General features: G+C 46.7%; 1 protein-coding gene across 1 annotated transcript; it reads right to left on the bottom strand.

Annotated features, from left to right (window-relative positions):
* Positions 1 to 844: 844 nt before the first annotated feature.
* On the bottom strand, positions 845 to 16,025 carry LOC116843566 (cAMP-dependent protein kinase catalytic subunit 1). The gene has a single exon (XM_032814034.1). The coding sequence runs from the start codon at positions 14,913 to 14,915 to the stop codon at positions 13,854 to 13,856; it is 1,062 nt and encodes a 353-aa protein (XP_032669925.1). The 5' UTR covers positions 14,916 to 16,025; the 3' UTR covers positions 845 to 13,853.
* Positions 16,026 to 20,053: the final 4,028 nt, after the last annotated feature.

Here is a 20,053-nt window from a genome sequence, read left to right as displayed (position 1 = left end):
TCAATGCGGAAGAGAGGCGTTTTCGAAGTGGGACGACGACGATATATAGGACGGCGGCGACGCGCGAAATCCGTGCTCGGCCGAGCCGCGCATTTTGTGTGCGTCGCGGCGCGATCGCGCTCGGCGTGTAATAACCGATCGGCGTCGTGGAGTCGCGTGACGACACGAGTCGCCGACGACGACGAGGTACATGAGAGCGCGGGGACCTTCGCGCGTTGCGTTCTGCTTCTCCTTCTCTTTCGATCGGCCGCCGAGGACGAGTCGAGAAGAGAAGAGAAGAGAAGAACAGCGGAGGAGAGAGAAGTTGGCACCTCGCTCTTCGGCACCGCGATTTCTGTTTACAACCGAGTCCTAGGGCCATATTAATAGTCGTCACTCGACACCCGTCCCGCGTGAGATACTCGGATTCTTATTCATAGTTAGATCCAAAATTGTCCGTTAATTTATGTGATATATGTGACATTACACCTGTAATAGCGTTTCAACCGAAAAACTTTCAACTCAAACTCTGATCTGTGAGTATCTCGCTCGAGAGGAACTTCAATCACTATTAACACGGGCCCTGGATTGAGCCGAATAAATTGCGGCAATAGTTTCGTCGCATTAGATTCAAAAATGACACTTGAGAAATATGAAGTATCAACTTACTACTTGAATCTTCAAAGAAGTCGTTTCAACTTGGAATCTTGTCAAAGTGTCATTTCTTCACTAATTCAGCAAGACAATTGCTGTAAATTATCAAGAGTTCTGCAACTGTAACGTGACGAAATTGAAAAGAATTTATATGACAGAAATTAGAACATACATATTTTCTCCGTGCAGGGTGCCAACTTCACGAAGGACATTTTCGAGGAGGGTGTTGGACGACAATACGACGATTCCGTTCGAGCAAATCGGTCGCTTCTAACGTGTCCTTACTACCGATATTGCATGTGCCAAAAAATACAGTGTTCATTGTTAAATAGCTATCTAGGAGAATCTAGGAAATATATATAGTTATTCTCTCAATATTGCAGTTTACGGAAGTCGCGCCGCAAAGAACGCCCCGGCCCAGCTCGCTGCCATTGATTCCGATGTAAATGCGCTTCGAGACCAATTCTTTCGTCGGCTCAATTCAATAAACGCCTGCACGAGGTCGCGGGCGGATATGGGGAGACAATAGACGCAGTCAAGAGACGAAGTATTATAATAAAGGCAGCAGGCGGCGCGTATGCGTGCGTGCGTTCGCTCGTGCAATTTGCGAATTTCTTCGACGAGAGAGAAGAAGAACATCCCGATACGCTGGCGAGAATATCCGCACAGACCCGCGCGTGTTTTGCGCAATGCGTGCGTGTATGCGTGCGTGCGTATGTATGCATGCATGGTCTGCCTGTGTGTGTGTGTGTGTGTGTGTGTGTGTGTGTGTGTGTGTTCACACGTATACGTCCATGCGTGCGTACGTGCATGCGTGAGTGTACACGTACGGCACACATGCGTGCACATACGGCGATTGCGTAACGATCGATCGCTGGACCGAGGAATAAACTACGTATAAATAGGACGACACTTGTACATCTGTACGTGAGGTACGAACAACACTGAATTTCAAAGTAATTGCGGGGACAAGTAATATACAACGGAAGTCGAAGGAAATTCGCAGGTACGCGCGTGTTGTATTGTCCCTGTGCGCCTATCTTCGTGTTGTTTCGGCCGTGCGCGTGACAAGCGCGTGCGAACAAGCGTAATTATTTCTCTTTCTCTCTCTCTTTCTCTTTCTCTCTCTCTCTCTCTCTCTCTCTTCAGAGCGCTTATGAGTCACGTCTGAGGAACGCCGGTCGCATCAACGCGACCAGGGGCTGAGAGCAAGGAAAGTCAACAGGTCGAGTCTCGTTTCTATCGATTTGTCGTCCCTTTTTCCGGAGATTCTAGTTCAGCTTAGACGCATCGATAGACAGAAAAGAAGAAAGGAGACGGAGATAAGAGAGGAAGGTGACCCTACGGGTCTCCCAATCCCGCTCGAGTCTAACCCGTAGCGTTCGGTTATTGCTCGCTGCATATTCTCGACACGTACATATTTCCACGTTTACAAATTACATACTCAGTCATTCGCGTAATTAAAGAAATTCGCTTCTCTCGTCGACATCGTACACTATTCTCGTATTAGACATAAATAACATTTGGAAACGCAGCGTACAGTGTGTCGAACGCGCGTCGAAAGCACGGATCTTTGTTGGAGAGGCAGAGGGTCGGGTTAAGTCAAACCCAAGAGATTGGACGAGCCTGAGATGTGAAATCCGCGAGAAAACCGGCGTCGGTGCGACCAGCGCTTAAGCCGACAAGCGCGAAGGTATTCGGGGGATGGAAAAAATCGCTCCCGGAGGAGAGCCACACTGCGGTGAACACTATGACACTATTCTGGTTACCTAACGCTAATATTTACAGAAAACGCCCGCGAGTGGCGGGCGTTCGGTTAAAGCTTCCCTTGCAAGTGCAACAACCCTTTGAGCCACGTGGCGCCAATTGGAAAACCAGAGACGAGCGTTAAATTCAGCCATAATATACAGGTTATCCCATATCGACCGTCAAATATTGAATTAACAGATGGTAAAAGTCAAACTGAAACGAAAAGTCCTTTACCATATTTTTAATACGAGCTATAGTCAACGAGTTGTATATAGAGCGCGCTAAGCATCAAACTTAATCAATAACTCGTTAACTATTGCTCGTATAAAAAATGGCAAAAGACTTCTCGTCTCGGCTTGACTTCTATTACCTTTCATTTCGATATTTAATGATAATATGGGATACACACACACACACACATACCTATATATATTTCACGTGACACACGTCCCGCAGCACTCGATTTCGTCGCCATGATCGGTCGATTGCGAACATATCCGCGGAGAAATAAATGCGCGCCGCGAAGCAGTGTATAAAAAATTCTTACGCGATTATATGTCGCTACACTTTATCATGCATTTACCGTGGAATCGCTTAGCCTTGGGCATTTTTGCTTCACACGTGGAGCGACACGTTATCGAAGAGAGTGCGATTTCGTATATTTCGGACAGAGATGAGCTATAAACATCGGAGATGTGCACTCGGAGAAAAAGACATGATGATGGCAACTATATAAGTTGTTGGAATTGTATGAAGTTTGCATATAGAATTAATGTACATAATTTAATCAATAATTTCGTAATTATTGCAATAACCTGAACAATTATAAGAACTGTATATTCTGTAATTCTCGTAACCAGTTAGTTGTAATAGCTGTGCAAAATAATTTATTAAACTAAATATTTATTAAGATAACTGCGTGAGAACGAGATTTTCTTTTTTTTCTTAATAAACATATTTATATAGATTTCTTTTCCCTTTATTATTTTCTTTGAGAAGTTTTGAAAAAAAAAAAATACAAAATATTTCTAATTTGTATTGATTGTGAGTTAAAAAAAGAATAGTAGTTTAAGTAAATCAAATTTAACATTTGATATCACGAAACTTCTCCGAACGTATCGTTTAAAGAGTTAACTGCATAATAAGAAAGACTCGTACAATTGCCACCACAAGTATCTTTCTCCGAGTATGTGCGAACTATATAGTGAAACTGTTTATATGACGATATGTAGAGACCGGTATGCGTCTCTCGTGTGTCGTTCATGAAAGATGAAATCGCGAGATTATACCGGGCGCGAATTAATGGAATAAATTTTCCGCTAATCTCGATCGATCGGTCAGTCGCATGACGGGACGGACACCCATTTCATCGTGCTGCAATGCGACGCGCCTACGTTCCCATTGTGTCCCTGCGGAAACCGTTCTTAATATCGCGACGAGCCGGATCGATATCACATTATCTTGCGGCCGCAAATGGTCGGGATACCTCACCAAGAAAGGACAACGAAAATCCTTATCGAGCGCGCGACGACGAGAGAGAGAGAGAGAGAGAGAGAGAGAGAGAGAGAAAGCGACGATAATTCCACCTTGCCCCGCGGACGTATGCTCTATTTATCGTGCGACGTCGACGATAAAACATTAACGTAACCACCATAATCACCCGGATGAAGTGATCGTGCGCTTCACGATTAAAGGTGCCGATAATCGCCAGCTCTTCCCTTACACCCGCGCTCGTGATCGAGCTGTCTCGTTAATCAGAAGCGACTCACGACTCTGAAGCACACTAGCGCAAGAGTCTCGAGGACAACATCGCGAGGAGGTTTATGTATATCAGCAGAACTCGCGGGGAATACCGGTATCTTTCTGGATCAGAGATTTTTCCGAGAAAATGCATCGCCGGCGCGATGCGACAGGTAAGAAGCGCGACAGATGCCAGGCAAAAAAGATGATGCTCGATTTTTTTTTGCAGATCGGTGTGCGTTTGCATGACGGGGCGAATTTTCTCGTCCGTCCAATCCTCCGGGCGATATTTCAGGCGTATATTAAACAGTCACTGCTTGAAACTTGTCTCTCAAGTGAGATATTCAGATCTCAGTTCGGAGTCAGATGAGAGTTTTACGGGCGAAATGTGATTACGGATATCAATGTCATATGTGTTATATGACGCAACTGCGAAAACTTGGACCTAACTCTGAATGAAAATCTGAGTCTCTCACATGAGACGAATTTCAGGTGACAACTATTAATGCGGATCCTAGTCAACATCTTTAGAGTTCGTTTATGCCTGTTTCGACGTGAAACCCCTCAGAGACGTCGATATTGCCTTCCGCTAAGTCCTGCGAATGCGATAATAACTAATGACGCTCCTATCGTCGTGCGCAAAATGTCGCTTTTCTGAGAGATCACGAGCGATACATTTAAGATAAAAGTAGTGGTTCAATGCCTGGACCACTAATAACCCTGGCATCTAACTCTGGACATCCTTATGGTTTTGGTCTTTATAAATACGAATATTTAGTATCGAACGACTCAATATTGAATCTGGTTGGCACATCCAGATTTGGCCCAACTTGAAATGACCAAATGTCCCATTTTCGGCTTCGGTCAAATTGTCCCGATTTACTCCAGTTTTAAGGATTCTAAAAATCCTTCTGACAAAAAAGACGTTCTCATGAAAATGCATAGCTCTGGCAAATGCAGCTTTGCTTCTTCTTCTTTTTAATTTTAAAGAAGGTAAACAATTTTTATATTTATTGTACACGGGCTTTCATTGTTGTTAAATTATTGTTCATATGTCTATAAGTATTGTTTCACATATATATATATATGTAAATATATAATTTTCAGTGATTTCCCATCTGCACATTCATGAAATATCCCGGATTTAGAGCTGGGAGATCTGGTTAACCAAGCACACCGTTTTGTGTCTAATGGTCATATTTCCTGTTCTCTTCTCTCGAAGAATATTTGAATACAATTCCCCCGTAATATTTACGGCGATAATACGATTCGCACGTGACACGAGTTCATCTCGTGAACGCGATCGCGAACGCGAACGCTCGTGGATCATCCCGCGAGGTCACGCGTCTCCCGGCACACAATGCAAGCGAATTGCAATCTCCACGAGGCAGCTAGGTGTCTGCGCCCGCAACATATGACGTCTAGGTCTCAACCCAGTTACTCGCGACGAAGCTCGCGTGATGTTATTAAGGGGAGTGTCTCGATGTCATCTCGCCGTTCGCGCACCGAAGATGGAAAAATTGTACGCGCGGTACACGTCCGCCATATGAATGATTACTCTAATTTTGAGATCGGACTGGGACTAATCGCCCTCGGGGAGACTACGAAGCGTCTGTCGAACAAAAGTCGCGACGTAACGTACATAAGGAACGTATATAAGGAACAGCCCAAAGATCATGATGGGTTTTGTTCATGTATTGATTGTGAGAACAACAACGGCAAGAAGATCGCAAAATGTTATTTTTAGAACATAGAAAAGTATCCGTGAAAAGAATATTTTCGATCCTTTTTCTATTATCACTTTCACAATAAATACGTGAACCAAACGTGTAGCCAACATAATCCTTGGACTGACTTCCCTAATCGTCTTTAACCCTTAACCTTTCGTTAGTCGCGCGTTTTTATGGAAGAAAAGTGAAATTTTCTTTAAACATTTTATCAATTAGAAAGAAACTAATATCCTTAAAAAATAGTCTTGTATCACTATTAACAATTTTTGATAGTTATTTTTGATAAGAAGGTGGGGGAGAGAAATACGGCGCGTATCTCTAATCTTTGTGCCGCACCAAAACGTTCAGCATCTCGCAGGTATCCGCGACTACCGTAAGGTTAATCGAATAAAGGGAGGAACGGGAACGAGTTGAGAGAGCGAATTAAACTGCGGCGGAGCGCGGCTTTAGAGACGCATCGATCGGCGAATGGGTTGCGCGAAAGAACGCGAGTTCTCGCTGGATTCCGAGGCGAGTGAAGTGTCGCAATGTTTGCACAAGAGTAACACAGGCATGCGAGTTAACGGTACGCGCCATTTTGCGCGGCGAATATTGCAGGTCCCGGGGCATTGTCGAAGCCCCGATCGCGGAACGAGAAGCAGAACGCGATGGCCAACTATCAGGAGATGCCTGAGATCGTTATTGACAATGCCATCGATATCTCTGAAAGTGCAAGTGTTCTTGGTGGCCGATAATTGTGCAGCGGCGGCGAATAATCAAAAGAATAAAAACAATAAAGACAGAAGGAAATCTACCGTTCGACAAGTAGCGAAACGCGACGGACCGTCGTAGATATTTTTCTAAATAAAATATATAGCGAGTTGCCAAGTCAAAATTTTAGCCCTATGTTAAACCTTGAATTCTATAACGCAGCAGGAGCTAAATTAGCAAAGTAAGTTTAATTTTAATGATACAATTTACTCGCTTAATTATTTTGATATTCTAAATTATTTTGATATTATAATATAACCTATTTTGATGCTAAGGAAAGTAAAAAAAGAAACTTCGGGCATCAACAGAGTTAAAGTATGAGTAAATTGTATCGAGCTCAATTTCGAGGCATCAGATTGCGATATCGCAAATCCGTCCGCCGCGAATCGAGTCGGCAAAAAAGCGGATGATCTCTTTCACAAAGTCAGAATTATCGGCGTGGAAGCCGATACGAGTTCAATTGCGGCATGAGCCTTCTATAATTCGCGGTATTTACAATCGATTTACAATGAAATAAAATACATGAAGTGTCCGTAATCGATATCGCACGTGCGAGAACCTGCTACGCAGAGTCGAGTCGCAAAAGATGCGTTGTCGTAATTTTTTCATAGTATTTACGACAGAATCGATTAATCAAAGGAGACCAACGAAGAACTCGCACGATATGCAGGATGTCTCACAACCACCGTAAGATATTTTAATAGCGTATTCTGAAGATAAAGTAGAGTTAAAAATCCTAATATAAGAATGTCAAGACTACAATAATTTTTGAATTATAATCGATAAAAAATTACCAGTAATATCGCGTAGAATTCACGCGAATTCAAGCCCGTAGTTATGTAGCACACACATCGTTATAACATTTGTTATCGACTTCACAGTTCATATTAATTTTTACTACACAGCTGATTCCTGAAAACATTAATAATTATTATTGTTATTATTATAATTATTAAATTTAATAGTTTTATACTTAAAACAAGGATTTTTGCGTTTTTGACCTGAAAAGTAATCATGGAAAATAATTTATTATTATTTTTATATTTTTTACGTTTTATGAGAAGTGAAATAGTATAAATCGTATTTTTATGATTAATTTCCATAATTATTTTCATGTCAAAAATATATAAAATCCTTGTTCCTCAAATGTGAAACTATTAAATATAATAATTCTAGCAATAATAATTATTAATGTGTTTTAGGAATCAGCTGTGTAGTAAAAATCAATATTAATTGTGAAGTCGATAACAAATAATAAAACGATGTGCGTGTTATATAACTACGAACCTGTGCGCGCGAATTCTACGCGATATTACTGGTAATCTTTAATCGGTTATAATTTAAAAACTATTGTAGCCTCGACATTTTTGTATTAGGATTTACGACTCTACTTTATCTTCAGAATACGCTATTAAAATATCTTACGGTGGTTGTAAGACACTCTGTGTGTATATATATAACTCTAGAACTCTAAACATTCAAACGTTACATAAACTCTAAACACGAGATAAATTTTACCCAGCGCATTTTCATTTGCCCATAACTTCCGAAAAAATTATCAAAATTCGATTTTTTTTTATAAAGACAGAAAATATCAGAGAAAATAAATCTATTAATTTTTGCGACTCAATGAGGTGCTGAAAAAAGTTATAATAAACCAATAAAACACGTGTTTTTAAAGTCGATAAAGTTTGAAGAGTTGGTCCGGGTAAGACTTAATTGTTCAGAGAAAATTCTAGAGTTAAAGAAACTAAGAATAACAAAGGTACTCGGCCAAGAAAGAAATAAGCACGAGAAAGCGAGAAAATATAAAAAACGCCGCAATCGCAGTGCCCAACTCGTCCATTCGCTCACTGCAATCGTGTATAGTCGGCAGGTAAAAGGTTGCAACACTTTTCTTTTTAACTCTCCGCGTCTTTTGGGACACATTTTCGAGATTTTTGAGACCTAACGCAATCTAGGTCCGTCGGGCAACTTTGAATCACCATATAATTATTTTAACAGTCAAAATATTTTTGAACACGTCTTTTTCCAGAAACGTAAAAAAATCTCAGCTATAAGATAGTAGCGCAATAAAATCTAAATCTGCAAACGGATTTGAACTATTTTGAAATTTCCCCGAATCCGATGCAAAAGTTGATTTAGTAAGTATTTTAGTATTACTGATAACGCGTTCCTTTTTTTCCAGATTTAATTATTCATACTTCTGAGACTAAATACCGCGAGCGTTGATTGCAAGTCTTGCAAGAAAAAGTGAGTAGGTGTAGCCTTCAGAAATCACCTCGAAAGTTCAAGTAATTCCGCGCATTGTTACAAGTAGAAGGTTAATAAATTTTGTTTCGATAAGAGCAAGTGTCGAACTCGAAGGAATTCTTGATCCAATAGAAAAACTCTTTTCTCTTCTCCTTTGATAATTCTCTCACAAGATTCTCTCCTCCATTTACCATAATTGTGTGTACGCGGAGGGTTAATATTAGTTTCGCTTCGAGGGGAAGTAGGTTTCAATTCGAAAGAATCGTTATCCTTATATGTAGGAAAATTTATTTCTTTTTTTTCTTTTTGTTCGTAAGGTAAATTTTCCCGTTGATAGACGACGTGATATAAACAGTATGTACAAAAATTCTTAAAATAAAAATTAAATAAATATGTACAGAATAAAAATAAATATACATGAGAGTGTCGCAACCTCTTCTCTCTCTATCTCCCTATCTCTCTCCCCCTCCGCTGGCTGTGCTGTATTTAGACAACGGTCGTAGAAATAGAGCCGGCGGAACCATCGCGTTGACGCAGCTCGTCCAAAAACGGCTCCGCTCTATTATTCCCAACACGCCTCGATTATTTCTAGAAACATATAAACAGGAGCGCGATTGCCCACCGCGCCGGCCAAGTTCTCGTTATCCTGAAAATCGCGCCAAGTGCTCGACTCATTTCGCGCGCCCCCGTGTGCCGTTTCCTCTCTCGCGCATTCTAATTCATCCGTAACGCCGCGACGTGCGCAAACGAACACGGAGCAGCGTGTGTACACAATTCGCGTGTCGGAGGTAGGGAGAAAAATATACGCTGTGCAAACGGAAGGGACTCCTCTCTCTCTCTCTCTCTCCTCCCTCTCCTGTCCAATCTATTCGCGAAATTGCACTCGCGCCACGTGCAATAGATTCTCTCCCTCCCTCTCTCTCTCTCTCTCTCTTTCCTTCCGCGCATCTTTATTAACAGAAAATTACATAGCCTCGCGACTCGGTCGTTGGATTTCCTCGGACTCTCGACCGGTTCGTCGATCGCGCGCTGCTCATGACGAAACTAATGACTCGCCTCGATCACGAGGACGCCGTCGTTTTCGTTTCGCGCGGTATCGATACTTATCAACGGTCGTCCACGTGTCGCGCGTGAGTCCTTGCCCTCTTGCCCTCCCCCGTCCCAAATTTTACGTAATTTCGAGCAATTTGACGACGCGCGTTACACAGCGCGTTCACGGCCTCGTCCGCGTAATCGTAACGCGCGAAGGTTCGGGCGAGCAGGTAAACGAAGCGGCCCGTACAAAACCGGTTCTCGTACGGAACTCGTGGAAAACTCGCGTCGAGACGGCCGCAACGCCACGAAGCTGGGCTCATCGCGAATGCTGAAAGAATACTAAAAGTTTCGTAACAGCGCACTTACGTGCCGCATTTCCTCCGCATTGTCCGCCCGCCCGCTCGCGCCCGCGCGTGTGTGTGTGTGTGTGTGTGTGTGTGTGTGTGTGTGTGTGTGTGTGGGCCCGTGTGTGATAGCCCATCGCTGAATCGATCCCGGTTACGCTGGCTGGCGTGTGCCCAATCCAATTCTCAACGATCGTTTTACTCATTAACGAAACTTCGTTCCTACCGTTGACGTCAACGCGCGAAAGTGTTTCGCGTCTCGAGAGCCGTCGGCTCGCTCCTCCCGAGGGATGACGATCGCTCGCGCGTGGCTAATGCAATCTTCGAACTTGCAATCGCGGCCTCTCGCCGTTTTCGATCTATCCCCCTGCCTTCCCCTTCGCGACCGAGCGATCTTGGCGCGAATCGACGTTCGCGTGTTCGCGACACCTATCGACGACTCGCACCGTCGGCGCTGGTTATTATGCGTGATTACGACATGTCGCGTTCTTCCGTCCACTGGTGTTCACGTTTCCTCCGTTCGTCGAGATCGCCAGCCAAGGTCGCGTTTATTTTCCTTACGCCGGCGATTATCGGCCTGGCGATGATAGCGCGAAAACATCTCTCGATCGCGCGCGCCCGATCATTATTATTATTAGTATATTTGCGCGCACACACTGCTTTGAGACTAGCGCGCCTTCTGTTTACGAAGGAACGACCTAGATTCACGCTCATCGCTCTTGATAACGCGTTTCTTGTAACATTGGTGTTACGACACACTGAGAGGGTATCTTTGCGCCGCGGCAATCGTGTCATGTTAAGGTAATTAAGAGTACCTTGTCCTGGACACTCGTGTTTGCTTTTTAGTCTTTGAGTACGAATATTCAAACTTTCGACGTAAAATATGCATGCATACACGGAAAAAACAAGCTGAATTTCCTTTTACTTGTGAGGACCAGATGAATGACTCGGTTGCAGGAACAGAAACATTCTTGCGGAAGATTTCTGCTCGGCCAATTGCCCTCAGTTGCTGCGACCGAGTTTTAGCAGCTGACGAACGTTCAAACGAATGTTTACGATAACAATAACAGAGATAATATTTCTCGTCAGCGAGTTTTTCATTTGGCTCCCGTTTCATTCAGTTACCCGAATCGAAATTGTTTTTTCAATATATTCGCGTATATATTGAACTTGTACGTGCATTCCATGTTGAAAGTTGGAAGATTCATACGTTCAGAGAAGAAAACATGGTAATGGCAACTGTATGGATAACAACTGTACATAACTATACGAGTTTTGTACGTGGAACCAATGTATATAGTTTAGTGGACTATTTTATAACTATTGCAACTAAAGCTCGATGGTTGGGACAACCATATAAAGGATCTATACAGCTATACAGATAACTACATACAGTTCTCGTGAATATTTGCACACTCAGGGAAAAATACATGGTAATAACAACTATATAGATGACAACTATAATCTAGTATAGTTATCACCGCCATGCCTTTTTCTCAGAGAGTATTTAAACCAGAGCAATAAAAATGTCCAAGACTAGGTACGCGTCCGGGAATTGTGATACTTTTACCTAAATTGTTCCCGAGCTGTCGAACATCTTTCCTCATACGCGATTCAAGGTGGCGAGTATCTCGCGCGTGTGTTTGCGTTTGTCTTACCCGAAGAATGCTCGCGCGCGCGCGCGCGCGTATGTATGCGTGTGTCACGTCGCGCTCGTTTCTTTTCGTGTTTTTATCTCACGTCGTAGGAGAATCATACGCCTCTGATCCTCTAGTGTAATGCGCAGATAACGAGAAACGAGAGTCGGACGCTGTTCGATCCAACAAGCGCGGGGTTGATGAAGAATCGCGTTCTTCGACGAGACGCAATGTCTCGACGAAACAACATATCCGGTCTGCCCGTACACACGTTGAGGAATATATCTCACGTGAGACGCGCAAGTCGCACCGCGAACACCTAGAAGCTCGCGCGTCTTCTCCTCCAATTGGTCCGCCATCGGCGATCGATGGAAAAAAAAACGTGTTTCTCATATATGTAAATATTACTTTGGATTATCGTGTATGCGTGTGGATGTATGTGTGTGCATGCACGTGTCCATATATATGTGTTTGTGTGTGTGTCGCGACTAGTTATATAAATACGAATCATACACGCGGCGAGTACTCGAATCGTACCCTCTCTTTCTCTCTCTCTCTCTCTTTCTTTCTTCCTATCATGCTCTCTCGCGCAAGCTCACACTCTTCTCCCATACTCTCACCCATTCTCTCTCATTTTCTCTCGACGAATAAAGAAGATAGAGACAAACAGTAGACAACGATGCACGATATGATTCTCTTCGGTATGTTGCGTAGTATCTACCTCTCGATTCGAGTATCACGTGTGTGTGTGTGTGTGTGTGTGTGTGTGTGTGTGTGTGTGTGTGTCGCGAAGGAAAACGAGGATGGACGGGGGACAGAGGAGGCGAGGGTTGCAAGGGAGGGTTGGAGGCTACGCGGGGAAACACGATGCAGGCAGAACGTATAAGGGAGAGAAGCAGCGGAGGAGGGAGGACGTCGTACGCCAAGACAGCGAAGAAAGAGAGAGAGAGAGAGAGAGAAAGAGAGAGAGAGGCAGACTATATGTACAAGGTACAGTGACATTTCCGACGCTGATAACAGTTAATCATTGAGAACAAACTTTACACACCGGCCTCCTCCGCCGACGGGGATAATAAAGCTATCTTGGGTGAGGGAGAAGGGGAGGATTAAAGACACGGGGATGGCAGAGAGACACACACAAATATATGTATATATATATATACGTATGTATATGTATAGTATACAGCCGTTTCTTATTACGTTAACGCGAATCGACTTAATAACCGGCTAAAAAAAGAGATTTCTCCATGTAAAAAGTGATGTTTTGGCGTGTTGACGTTTACATACGCGACAACAAACCAAACATTACGACGCCTCCGATGATTTTTGGACGCCCAGCGACGCGGGGGGTGTACGCAAACGATCCCGTCAACCGCGTCAATTCCGCGCCGCGATTTATCTCCACCCTCCGCAGGTGTGTGCGACGAACAAGTTCAGTCGCGAGACGCGACGGAGCGCGCGGCGAATCGCCACGTGCCGATGCCATTCGCGTGTAACCTTCCCCTTTCTCTCTATACTCAACCACGGACTCCTCCAGCTCTCTGCCGCTATCTCTCGGGTAACACACAACCTTCGTCGGAATCTGCCTCGTGTGAGAAAGACCTCGCCTCCTCGAAAGCTTCGCTCTATGTTCGCGTTCTCGACAGAGAGCTTTCGTTCGACACAAGCGCGCGCGCAAGTACACATACACACACATTCTCTCTTACACACATGCATCGTTCTCTCTCTCTCTCTCTCTCTCTCTCTCTTTCTTTCTTTCTTTCTCTCCATCTCAACTCCCTCGTTCATTCTCTCGCGCTCTCTTACTCTCTCGAAAGAAGCGAACCACCAACATGACGACGGCGATGACGAAGGAACGTCGTCGCGTGTCGATCCGACGAGACGCGACGACCACGACGACGACGGCGACGGCGATGACGACGACGACGACGACGATGACACGTGTATCCACCTCTCGGTGCGAGCAGTCGGTAGCGGCGCGTTCAAAACTCGGCAAACTCCTTGGCGCACTTCTCGGTCAGCGAGATCCTCAGAGTCTCCTCCTCGTAGTCATCAAAGTTGCTGGTGTCGCCTGGTCCCTTGCAGCGCGGTATGAACGGCGCCTCTATTCTTTTCTGGAAGACGGCTATCCAATCGGTGCTGGCGAACCACTTGTGGCCCTTGATGTCGTTGACGCCCGCCTTGAGGTTGCCGTACCTCTTGGTGAGGTCGACCTGCAGCAGGTTGCGCAGCAGGTCCTTGAGGTCGGAGCCGAAGTGCGAGGGGAAGCGTGGCTTCCCGCTGACGATCTTCTCGTAGATCTGGATCGGCTGGTCAGCGAAGAAGGGCGGATAACCGGCGGCCATCTCGTAGACGAGCACACCCAAGGCCCACCAGTCAACCGCCTTGTTGTAGCCCTTGCTGAGGATGATCTCGGGCGCGAGGTACTCGGGTGTGCCGCACAGAGTCCACGTTCTGCCCTGCACCCTCTTGGCGAAGCCGAAGTCGGTGACCTTGAGGTAGCCTTGCGAGTCTATCAGCAGGTTCTCCGGCTTGAGGTCCCGGTAGATCAGATCGAGGTAGTGCAGATACTCGAACGCGAGGACGATCTGCGCCGCATAGAAGCGCGAGTGCGGCTCCGAGAAGCGGCCGACCTTGCGCAAGTGGCTGAACATCTCGCCACCAGGCACGTACTCCAGCACCATGTACAGGTAAGAGTTGTCTTTGAAGTGGAAGCGCAACGACACCAGGAACGGGAAACTGATCGCTTGCAGTATCCTCTTCTCGTTGAGCGTGTGCTCGACCTGCTTCAGCTTCACCACCTTCTGCTTGTCGAGTATCTTCATGGCGTAATACTCCTTGGTGGGTTTGTGCTGGACGATCATGACGCGGCCGAACGAGCCGGTACCGAGAGTCTTGATGCGTTCGAAGTCGTCCAGCCCGGCGGTGTTGGTTGGGTTCTTCTTCCACTTGTCCTCGAACTCCTTCTTCGCCTTGTCGAGGAATTCCTTGACGCTCTCGGCGGCGTCGACCTTCTTGTTAGCGGTCGCGGCATTGTTGCCCATCTTAGCTGCCGCGCTGGCACTCGAGCCGGCCAGGGCTCTACGGGGCTCGAAGTAATCCAGAAGACTGCTGCGTCTTCGTCGAGATCCGTCCGCGTCCGCAGCCGCCGCCGAGCCTGCCAGGGCTCCGCCGAGCTCCGGTCTCCTCAGAATTTTTGCCACCTTCTACGCGCACACTGCTGCTGCTGCTGACAGCCGCACACGCCTGTCTTTCAGTCAAGCTATGACAACGATGGAGCGGATCTTTCGCGTTATCCACCACCTTCCTGCTAACCCGTAACTGGACTAGATCTTTGGAAATTCAAACCAAATAGACGACGACGACGACGTCTCTCTTTCTCTCCCTCGCGGCACGCGACCGGGTGCCGTGCGAGGTTGATTAATATCCTTCTGAAGAGAGATGTAGAGAGCCGACGAGGAGCACGCACACTCGCACGAGTCACACGGTAGAAAAACGGGCCACACACACACACATGTACGCACACGCAGGAGGAGAGGCGCGCGCGCGAGAGGGCACCCTCCCGGCGCAACCCGGAGTCCGCTCTCTCCTACGGCTTTCTTCCCCGCTGCTGCCGAGTGTATAACTCCTCGACGACTGTCACGCTCCGCGACACGGCACACGGTGGCACTCCACTCCCTCGACCGCGATGTGAGCGAGAGCGACAGCGGGGACGAGGGAGACGGTGATCCTGCTCCTCCGTCGTTCCTCGACCAGAGGCTCCCGACTCCCGGAGATTTGGCGCGTCGGCAAAAAATGGGTCAGCAGCGATCCTCGTCCGCGGCTCGCGCCATCTTCCCTGTCAATTGTACCAGCCTGTCGTCGTTGTCGTCCGCGGCGGCGGCGATGCCGTCGTTTCTCGCGGATCTTTCTCTCGCGCCCTCCCGTTCTCCACGGCTCGTCTCTCCTCGCAAGGAGACGTTTCGTTTACCCGAGCTCGTCGAGCACCGCGCTCACCGTCCCACTCTCTGGTCCTGTCCTCGAAATCAACTGTCGCACGGCACAGAATTTCACCGAGTGCCGTCGTCCAGCGGGACGCACTTGGCACGCGCAAAGTGTCACCGCAGGAAACAGGAAAGAATGCACAACACACGTATGTCTCTCTCTCTTCTCTCTATGTCAGTGTCGAGTCAAGATTCGCAGCGACACTTCGACGACGACGGCGACGACGACGACGTCCCGACCGCCCGCTCGTTCGTTCGTTCTCGCCAGTTGTCTCGTCTCCGCGGTGGTGTCCCTCGTGATGCTCACGAGTGAGCGAGGGGCAGCGGGACACTTGACAGACAGATGAGGGAGAGAGAGAGAGAGAGGGAGGCAGAAAGAGATGTTTCGCGTCGGGCGAGGAAGTTACTCGCGGCGCACAGCTCGTTTCCTCGCGTTTCCCCAGCACGAATCTCGGTACACGAACACGCACACTAGTGGACGCCTGTCTCTCGTTGTCGCGCGATGTCGTTTCGCGTCGCGTCGCGGTTGGCGAACGGCGCTGCACCGCAGGCGGCACGCTCTCCCCCAGGTGCACGAGATAGTCGTCGGTGCTCGGCTCGCTGCCGCGAATCGGCGGAGGCTCTCGACGCGTCGTCGGCGACGAACGACGGCGATGACGTCGGAGACGACGGCCGATGGGTATAACCGTGCCTAAAGATGGCGACGCGACTCCTCCTCCGCTCGCTCGTTCGTTCGGGGCTTTCGCACGAGTGCGAAAGTGACGAAGTACAGCTCCACAAGGCGAGAGAACTACTGTGCGCCGCGGGTCAGCTGCTGCTTCCGCGTGTCACCGACAGATGTAGCGTCGCGCGAACGCCGCCGCGGTTCGGTCGGTGCTGCCGCCGCGCGAGACGTCCGGAACTGAGCCGCGGTCGAGTAGTTCCGAGTTTCACCGGCGATGTTAGCGCGCAAGACGGCGCAATTTCAACGAATCTTTTTCTGGATCGCTTCTCACGTCGTCTTCGTGTTCCTGTGTGTCATGATGCATATGTATTCTTCAAATATTTTGTAGAATTCATCCACGTTGAATGAATGTGTCACCCATTAAGCTCTCGCGGTAGCTACAAGCAGTTGAAAAGATACAGAATAACGATTTCGTACGGAAAACCCGTATGGAAAATCCCACGATGACACGCACACGATAACTCGTAACCGTCGAAAATGTTATTGGCAAATTGTGCAGTTCGCGCAACAAACACGATGGCGTGTTTTACAAAAGTCGAATATTTTCAAAAGAATCTCCTACGCAAGGACAAAGAGGTTTGGACCCACTTGGTGCAATCCTTTCTTTCATCTTTCTTCCTTTTCTGTGTGAAACGAGACCGTTTCGCGAGGTCAGGGTGGCACGGGCGCTCGAAGCCGGCCCTGTCGCGCGACCAGCTCCGGGAAGACGATTGTGTCACGTTCTTCGATACCGAGGACGACGGCACCTTTCTGAGTCAGCAGACCGAAAAACTTACGTCGCATCGGCATCAAGGTTGCTTCGGAAATTTGGAAGCGTTGAGGTCACGCGCATGCGACGCAAAGCCCGGCGCGCTTTTATCTCTGTCAAATAACATTGTCGGCTCAGCCGTGGATCTCGCGACTTATCACGTTCGGAAAACGCGTCAAGCTCGACGCACACGGGCGCACACACTCATGCACGGGTAACGTAACCGCGAGGATTATCACGAGTAATCTAACGTCGCACCCGATATGTCGTTACGAGTCGCGATAAAAACTCTCTCTCTCTCTCTCTTTCCTTCTCGCGGGGTTTTCTCAACACATTTCGCGCTGCACCGTATGCGCGCTAGTCCGTCGAGAGGTCGGTCTCACGTCCACTATGCCCTTTGTAGCCTGCACCCACGGATTCGCGATTCTCGCTGACGGCGAATTCGCCCGGATGCGCCGGTGCCCGGCAGTGCATGATAAAGGGTAATTCGCTAAGGGGCATGGATGTGACATAAAGATGCCCGATAACCAGCGCAACGTTCAGCACGAATTCCGCCGAGTAACGTTGGCGCGCTGGCTCGCGTTGAATATTTTATTGACGAATCACTTGTATCCTCTATGCATACGCCTCTCTGTGTGAACTCGTGCGTTCGACCGAGTTGTGGCGCAGTGTACCTTCCACATTTCGGCTCACCCTAGTCATCCGTGACTGTTTCATCTATCTCACGACTCGTCCACACATTCTCTCTCTCTCTCTTTCCTTCTCTCTCTCTCCCTCTCTCTCTATTCTCTCTCTCGTTTTTTTTGTTTTACCATAATTTTTTATTCTATCATAATTATTTTTGCATCATTTTTTTTATTTTACATATTATATCGTCAACATTATCATATCTCAAGTTAAGTCTTTTATCGCGCTGTTAATACGTGCTTAAATTTTCTTTTTTTTTTTATTATTAATATTTGTTCTCTCTCTTTTCTTTTCCTTATCATACTTTTATATATATATATATATATATATATATATATACACTGTACTCCTATTACATACTGTATGTCTAAAGGGATTTTATCCCAAGGCTTCATAAATCTTTCTCTCTCTCTCTCTCTCTCTCTCTCTCTTTCTCTTTCCCTCCCTCCCTCATATTTTAAATTTTAAATGGAAAGTGTCTCCTGCGTCATATCCGGTACATGTCGAACCGCGAGCGCTATGCAGATCGAGAAAACAGACCGTGCTATATCATAATGGTATTTCTTATCGCGGGATTATCGAATTGGAAGAGGTCGAGAACGAGTCGGCAGTACGAACGCAAAATGAAATGAACATTAAAGCTCGACTGTGTGCGATATTTTCCCGAGTTGACGTATGTTACCGCTTCAAAAATTTCATTCGCGTATGCCTCGGAGATAAGACAGACGACTGGCTGTTATGCGAATGAAATCGACTGTTTAAATTCGATCCCCGAGAGCGAGAGCTTATTAAAAGTACAAGTCCCGTTTGCGCACGGATGAGAGCATTTGATTGGATTAACCAAATGCCTGATGAAATATGAACGAGCCAAAATTCCGGCTGAGAGAAGTTACCGGAATTCTGGTTCTGAGTTTCCTTCATATTTCAACAGACATTCAGTTAATCCGGCCAAACTTTTCTTCTTTTCCACATGTAAGTGTGCTTTCGCGCGGCGTTACTTTGTGAAGACACTTGATCAGCAACATCTCCGCGAATCCTATTAGATATCTCTCTTTGACTTCGGTGACGTAGACAGAGACGTAGTCGCGCTAAAAACACGACGTCAAATAAATCGGTCCGCTTCACGTGCGAGTCGTACAAATGTCGTCGACGCGGCAATACCGTCGCCGTGATCGCAGGATAACAGACGGGACTTGTTGCTGTCAGTCATGTCAACGGGAACCGGTTCGAAAGCTCGACGACCGAAAGACCGACGTTCGCGTCGCGCGATATAGCCGTCGTGACGCTCGGCGTCCATTTAAACGTACATAATGAGAAGGGTTCGGCGACGGTGGCAACGGCGTCGTCGTCGTCGTTGTCGTCGCCGACGACGAAGTGAACTATTAATAATGATCGAACGGGTGTCGCGGTATCGAACCGTGGTAGGTAGATAGGTATACGGAAGGTTGAACACCCGCTGACCTGTGATAATCCTTTGCCGATTAGTGCCCAACTGTAGACAGAGGCGGCGCGGTTTTAGAACGATCGAGTGGGAAAGCCGGCCGTCGGACAAACAGAGAACGACCAGAACGCACGCAAGCGCGACAGAAAGAGAGAGAGAGAGAGAGAGAGAGAGAGAGAGAGAGAGAGAGTAAAATAGAAAGAGTGTGTATGAGAGAGGGACAGTAAAGTAGAGAGAGAGAGAGAGACAGTAGAATAGAGAGAGTGAGAGAGACAGTAGAATAGAAAGAGTGAGAGACAGTAAAATAGAAAGAGTGAGAGAGACAGTAGAGAGTAAGAGAGACAGTAGAATAGAGAGAGTGAGAGAAACAATACAGTAGAGAGAATGAGAAAGACAGTAGAGAGAGTGAGAGAAACAGTAGAGTAGAGAGAGTGAGAAAGGCAGTAGAGAGAGTGAGAGAAACAGTAGAGTAGAGAAAATAAGAGAAACAGTAGAATAGAGAGACTGAGAGAGATAGTAGAGTAGAGAGAGTGAGAAAGACAATAGAGAGAGAGAGGAAGAGAGAGAGGAGAGAGGGAGGGAGAGAGAGAGAGAGAGAG

Source organism: Odontomachus brunneus, unplaced genomic scaffold, assembly GCF_010583005.1.
Source record: "Odontomachus brunneus isolate Ranch 3 - 2012 unplaced genomic scaffold, Obru_v1 Obru_scaffold_033, whole genome shotgun sequence".
NCBI classification, from domain to species: domain Eukaryota; kingdom Metazoa; phylum Arthropoda; class Insecta; order Hymenoptera; family Formicidae; genus Odontomachus; species Odontomachus brunneus.
This window is presented reverse-complemented; position numbering and strand designations above follow the sequence as displayed.